Source organism: Cibotium barometz, chromosome 63 (assembly GCF_041138505.1).
Source record: "Cibotium barometz isolate CiBa-2024 chromosome 63, ASM4113850v1, whole genome shotgun sequence".
Taxonomy (NCBI): Eukaryota; Viridiplantae; Streptophyta; class Polypodiopsida; order Cyatheales; family Cibotiaceae; genus Cibotium; species Cibotium barometz.
This window is the reverse complement of record NC_141108.1, coordinates 3508571-3514570: the sequence shown is the minus strand read 5'-3', so window position 1 is coordinate 3514570 and position 6000 is coordinate 3508571. Positions and strand designations below refer to the sequence as shown.

The following is a 6000-nucleotide window of genomic DNA, read 5'->3' as shown; positions in this document are numbered from 1 at the left end:
AAATGTGACTTGATTATTGTGCTAAGATACCTGCGCTTGTGTTAAGGTGGTCACACCTTAGTATTACTAGGTTGTGCAGTTATGGTCGCAGACACCATAAATCAAAGGCCCAAGTCAGTGATGATGATTGTACCCCAATGAAATGGAAGAGCAATAGACGGGAGCCCTCACATACAAACTGGAACATAGTCAGAGGATGTTACCCTGTTATGTACTAGCATTAGAAGCTAAGATTGACTAATTTATATTTTAAAAAACAGACCTGGCAACGGCATGCACTCAACAGTCTGTGTCTGTTACTGTCAACAGCTAAAAAATCAAATCAAAAAAATAGACTACTTAGCATGAGCACAGCACATAAGTTCCATGTGTTATCTTTGGGCACAGCACGTAAGTTCCACGTGTTATCTCTGGGTTCAGTCATGGCCCTTATGTTCAGCCAGAATTTTGACGTACTTCTTTATTATGAAGGGCACTTGCATTAATAACCACTCAACAAATCTGGTGTTGAAACTGTAATAGACAGAAGTTAACAAATTAGCAATGTTGTTGACAAAGTCAATGCTGATGACACGGCGAAACATTGTTGCACGTCATTAGGCTGAAAGGAGGTCAGACTTCAGCAGTTATGGATCTTGAACTCCCACGACAGTGATAGATGCCAGCTATGGTTGAAGCATGCTCGTAAAGCTGAGGCCGATGAGAAACAATAATGTACTGTGTAGAGGCTTGCTTCTGTGCAAATCAAAAGCGTAAGACATTGGTACCTCTTCCTCGAATCACATGAAAAGTTAACATAAACAGCCTTATACAGCTAGCCACTAACTTTTTTGTAAGCAGAAAAAGTGCAGATGAGAATTACCTTCACATAGTTAGCCACCAACTGAGCGTTCTTGGTGTCCAAGGCTGCATCAATCTCATCAAAGAAATAAAATGGTGAGGGGAACTGCAGCTGCAGGCTGAAAGATAGAGCAAGAGCTGCCAATGCCTGCTGCCCTCCAGACAAAGAGCTGAAGCTGCACCATTTATTCCGACCCGGTCGCACTGCAGTAGGCATACACAGTTGTAGATGTACTTCCTCCTCATCCAGAAGATCAAAAGGGAAGGTGCATACAAGTCTGGAATGATTTGAATCAAAACAGTGCCGTTTCACCCAAGCTAAAGATTTTAAGGATGCCAATACCAAAATTCAAAGAAAATGGGCAACTGTTGTACCTTGGAAATTTACACCCTCAAAGAAGAGAAGAGTTTTCTCTTCAGTAAATGAAAGGTAAGCATCTCCATGCTTTGAAAGATCGCCATATATATGTGAGAGACTATCATTAACCTGGGCCAACATGATATCCTATAATTAGTGTCACCCATGACAAACTGGACTTTGACGTGTAGGGGATGGGTGTGCGGACGTGCTCATCCCCACACCACCCCCTCCACGCACACACCCACCCACCATATATGTTCCTCTAATAAAAATAATGTTATTTGAAAACATAATAGGTAGGAAAGAAACTACCTTCTCTACTGAATTTCTAAAGATGCCAAATCTTTCATTTTCAAGAGTTTCTTTTCTCAACTTCAAGGAGTTAAGAAGTTTTTCCAGAGCCTCTATTCCTTTAACAAGTTGGCATTCTTCTTTTCTGCAGGTAAGATCCTCATCTAATGTGCCTGGATTGATCGCTCTAGTAGCAACACACTTTCATGGTCAGTCAAATGTGAGAAATAGGGCAAAATATCAAATCAAAACAGAGAAAAAAGTCATCAAAAGCAATGGTTGAATGAGGGCATGTGATCCAACTGCTAAAATGCATATCGAAGGAGATTTTACCTGTGAAGTTCCTTCAAAGCCAACTCTTCTTCAGCAAGTGCTATACCTTCTGCATCTTCGTCTTCTCTTCTTAGGTGATTGACATCAGTAGAATCACTGAAATCTTGGAGAAGCCTCTTTGGTGACAATTCCTCAGAATCTTCAGGTAATGCCTTGAGGACTCTGTTAAGCTTATCTTTCAGGTCTAATTCAGACTCGGATATCTTCTCAAGCTGTGTCCGCAGCTCAGTCTGCAATAAAAGAGTTCGAAGTAAAACACAGTACTACTCCCCCACATGAAGGAAGAAAACTGGGTGTCAAACTTTGTCATGTTTAACGATCTCCAAACAAACACATACTTCCTTCCTCTGCAGGGCCATTATCTTCTTTTTGTGTGTCTCTGCTTCTTGGCCAATTTCAACTAATCTGTGAGAAATTTTCTCAACTTCAGATGCTCTGCGGAGGTGATAGAGGAATCGTTACTTTTATATAAAAAAACCATGAATAAGTCATAGTATAAAGATGGACAACATTATTCTGTGAAAGCCAAAAACTACACAAATAGGCATTGAAAAGAAGCTACGACACATTTCATCCTTTCGTATGCTCTCGTTCTCTAGCTGCTCTTTCGCCTGTGCATGCTTTCGTTCTGCTTCAGTCAGGAGTGACTTCTTGCTTGCAACTTCCACAGCTAAACTTTCTACCCTGTTTAGCTTGTTTAATAAGCTTCTCATGCTGGAATTCTTTTGTAGGATATCCAAGTCACAATTTCTAATCTCTGAATCCACAGCATCAATTTTCTTCCTCCAGTCTATCATTTCAGGGGTTAAAGTACGATTTCTTGAGTCCTCAAGCTGCAATATGACCCCTCTAAGCCGTGTCGCCTCCACCTCCAAATTTTGAATCCTGCAGTGCAGATTGGATAGCACTTTCTTTCTCTCTGCTAGCCGTGACCTTAATGATCCAAAATGATCAATGCTTGTGCCCTCCCGAAGCTTCTGCAACCGTGTCTGTAGCTCTCTGATTTGTACTTGCAATGCTGTTAGCTTATTTTCGTTGCTGAGTATCTCTTCCTTGAGAACTGTTCTTCTCTCAGATAAATAATTGACTTTGTCTTCATGGATCCTCACTTGAGTAGGTGAATATCTTTCATGTCCCCCCTCAAGGCCACAACCATCACAACACTGTAGCGAGTACTTACCAGGCAGGTTCTTGCTTGCAGAAATAACCTCCCCATCCTAAAGTCACAAGGGAGCAACACAAGAAATTAGAATTCAATTGTCACTCTGAGCCACGTTGAAGGTTGAATATCCAGTATTGATATACCTGTTTGAAAATGTCTCCCTTGAGAGTGACAACGTTCTTTTGCAAAGCAATGGTTTTCCTTTGAAAATAAGAAATTGCATCATTCCGGTCCTCTTGTACAATCCAATTTTTGGTATACTTCCAGAAAATAGGCTTATAGATGTCTGCACACTGAATGTACTCCATGACACATTGCCCTTGTCCATGTTCTGGCATATTACAGGCATTCTGATATAGCTCTGCTGACTCTGACAGAATTTCACAAGTTACAACACCAATTTTGTGATCTTGAAAGTGAAGAATCACCTCATTTGCAGTCTTCCGATCTTCTGTTACAAAGCTGTTATAAACACAAGGCGAAAAAATGGGGCAGACATTTAGTTGTTTCAATCTGAAATTACTAGTATTGACAGTTGTTATTCAATATACTTGACAAGAAAGGCTTATAATAATGGACTATGTCCATTCATTGGAACACAAAACTCCTGCACAAGATAACAAAGTTGAATGACAGTATTAAACACATCTAAAAGTTACATTACCAAGGGTCATGGGCCTGCTGTCATGGCATTCCCATTTCTTGTATATGTTTGCCTTATCCGTGTGCAAAGGATGAGATTCAAATTGAATACAAAAATAGCTCATCAGGTGAGACAAGGGTGGAGTCAGTGAAAAGTTATTAGCACAGGTCAGCTCATGCCAGAGTCGTGTGAACTCATGGGTGTGCAGTTGCTTGTCTTGCATGGACATTGCCTAGATATGACAAGCTAATTATTGGGTGCACACATGAGACTGCCCATCTTCCATGTGTGGGCACAGTAATAGCATGTGCTTTTATCAATATTTAATGAGACCGGCCATCTTCCATGGGCACAGTAAAAGCATGTGCTTTTATCAAAGAAAATTTTGAAAAATCAGCTAAAGATCTGAACCAATAGAAAGTTACCAAGAAAGAGAACCAAAAGCAAAAGAGGTGCACAGACACATAGCTATGGTGTCCTGAAGAGGCCAAAGAAACTCAATGCCAGCAACAAGTAGACACTGAAGAGGCTCGTAATCTTGCCTTTGCACCTCTGAAAATGACCAGGCGCAACGACAAGCACACCTAGCTAATTGACATCTGCAAATAGTGTCACTGCAAATGACTACCCAACTCGATCAAACGCACCCAAGGAATTATCCTTCAGCTTTCTCTTGTTGAATTATTAAGCTTAACCACTTGGATCATATTTCGAGGTGGTGGTCAGGACAGAAGACAAGACAAGGCAAAGTAGTGAATTAATGGCAACAGTTGGAGACCACAAAACTCACAAACACTTCATCAAGTAGCTGCAAGCACAGATTTACTCCTCCACAATACCTGTAGATTTTAAGGACACAATTCGGTAAAAGGCTAATGAACTTTCTCCTTCATTGGTCTCAGTTCATAATGCAGTTACTGAAAGTCCAAAGAAAAGTACACTTGTGTTGTCTTTGTATGGGTTGAAACATGGCAATCAGACAAATCTATTACTTTGACTCCAGGTTTCAATCCCATGTCCATCAGATGGGCAAATTGAACGAGCCAGAAGGACCAAGGGGGGCATTTCAGAAACACAGGAGATTAATAAACACATAAGATGGAAAATAGATTTTTTGATTGCCATGAAATGGAGCATGCAGAGAAGGATTATCCCAAGCTCAAAGACTCCACTCACCACAGACGCAGGTCAGCAATAAATACTTCAAATGCACAATGGAGACACGAATGCAGTTCCCACAATATGGGTGAAACTCAACATCAGGCAGATCTGTGTTAGATGAGAGATTTCACATGAAATTGATCACGGAGGAGTCAAGACGTTTGTGCTCCTTGACCTAGGCAGTACAGAAGATTTGATAATAGAAAAACCTACCACATTATTTTAAGCTTTTACAAAAAGTGCTTGCTACACAAATTTTGATGTGAAAACATAGAGCTCAAACTCCATGGTTGTTCAGATAAACACAAAATTACAAGAGCACTTTTGTCAGCACTTAACGTCATTTTGTGCACTTTCAGCTCCAATTGCTATCCATAATGTGCAGGGGTGGTGGGCAAAGGTGATTCAACACCCACCAATCAGAACAGCATAGGCAGCTCTGGAGCCCATCCTCACATGGTATCACATCACAGATTTAGGGAATAGTGATTTAGTGAAATTCTCAACTCTTAGCTTTTCTCTGTTTTTCTCCTCTTCAAATCAATCTTGTCTATTACATCACTGAGCCAATTTTGTATGGGACTAATGCAGCATCTCAGCCCATTTCTCAACTTCGTTCTCTCTTTGAAGCTTTGAGATTGGATGGTACTAACTAGCCTATCTGGAAGGTGAAAATATGCAGCCTGGGCCGTAACCGCAAGGCTTCTTCCACAACCTGCAGCAGAGATTCAACAGCAATTAAATGCTCAACAACAACCTTGGTCTAGGAAGGACACACGAGCTCTAAGAGAAATCAACCATGTTCCACAGTTGAGGCAATCTGAAAACCATGCACACCCAGAGCCCAACTGAGAAGGGGAATTGGACGCTGAGGAAGCCCACTATCAATGAGTAGCCTGAATCCGAAGCCTAAGCTGCAAGCAATGAGGAAAAAGGATACACCTTCAGCTCCTCCTGTGTCCATACTTGAACATTAGTTGAAATGGCAATCAAAGTGGGTGGGCTCGTGATTGTCATAGGGTGAGGCTTAAAAACTGCCACAGATTTTATGAATGCTTGGAGTCATCAACACCCTAGGGCATGCCTCTGATAAACCATGAGTATCATGGGGCCTGTTCTTTAAAGAGGTTGTATGACCCACGAGACATTGGCTTGTGGGCCAGGAGCGAAGCTAGCCTGCACACACACACACACACACACACACACACA

The 6000-nt window shown here is 41.3% G+C and overlaps 1 protein-coding gene across 8 annotated transcripts in view; it reads right to left on the bottom strand.

The window, feature by feature from the left end:
- Positions 1 to 223: 223 nt before the first annotated feature.
- The window catches only part of LOC147603574 (structural maintenance of chromosomes protein 4-like), a 99777-nt gene continuing 94000 nt past the window's right edge, over positions 224 to 6000 (bottom strand). For 6 of the 8 annotated variants that reach the window (XM_086796497.1, XM_086796500.1, XM_086796502.1 and 3 more), the window contains 8 exons: positions 3131 to 3449; positions 2393 to 3042; positions 2164 to 2260; positions 1826 to 2055; positions 1514 to 1679; positions 1216 to 1327; positions 863 to 1044; positions 224 to 735 (listed from right to left, as the gene is read on the bottom strand). In XM_086796497.1, the coding sequence (XP_086652623.1) occupies positions 613 to 735; positions 863 to 1044; positions 1216 to 1327; positions 1514 to 1679; positions 1826 to 2055; positions 2164 to 2260; positions 2393 to 3042; positions 3131 to 3449 (1879 nt within the window). In that variant the 3' untranslated portion in view covers positions 224 to 612. Of the gene's footprint in view, positions 736 to 862; positions 1119 to 1215; positions 1328 to 1513; positions 1680 to 1825; positions 2056 to 2163; positions 2261 to 2392; positions 3043 to 3130; positions 3450 to 6000 lie in introns of all 8 variants that reach the window. The other 2 variants (XM_086796499.1, XM_086796498.1) reach the window with 2 other exon arrangements.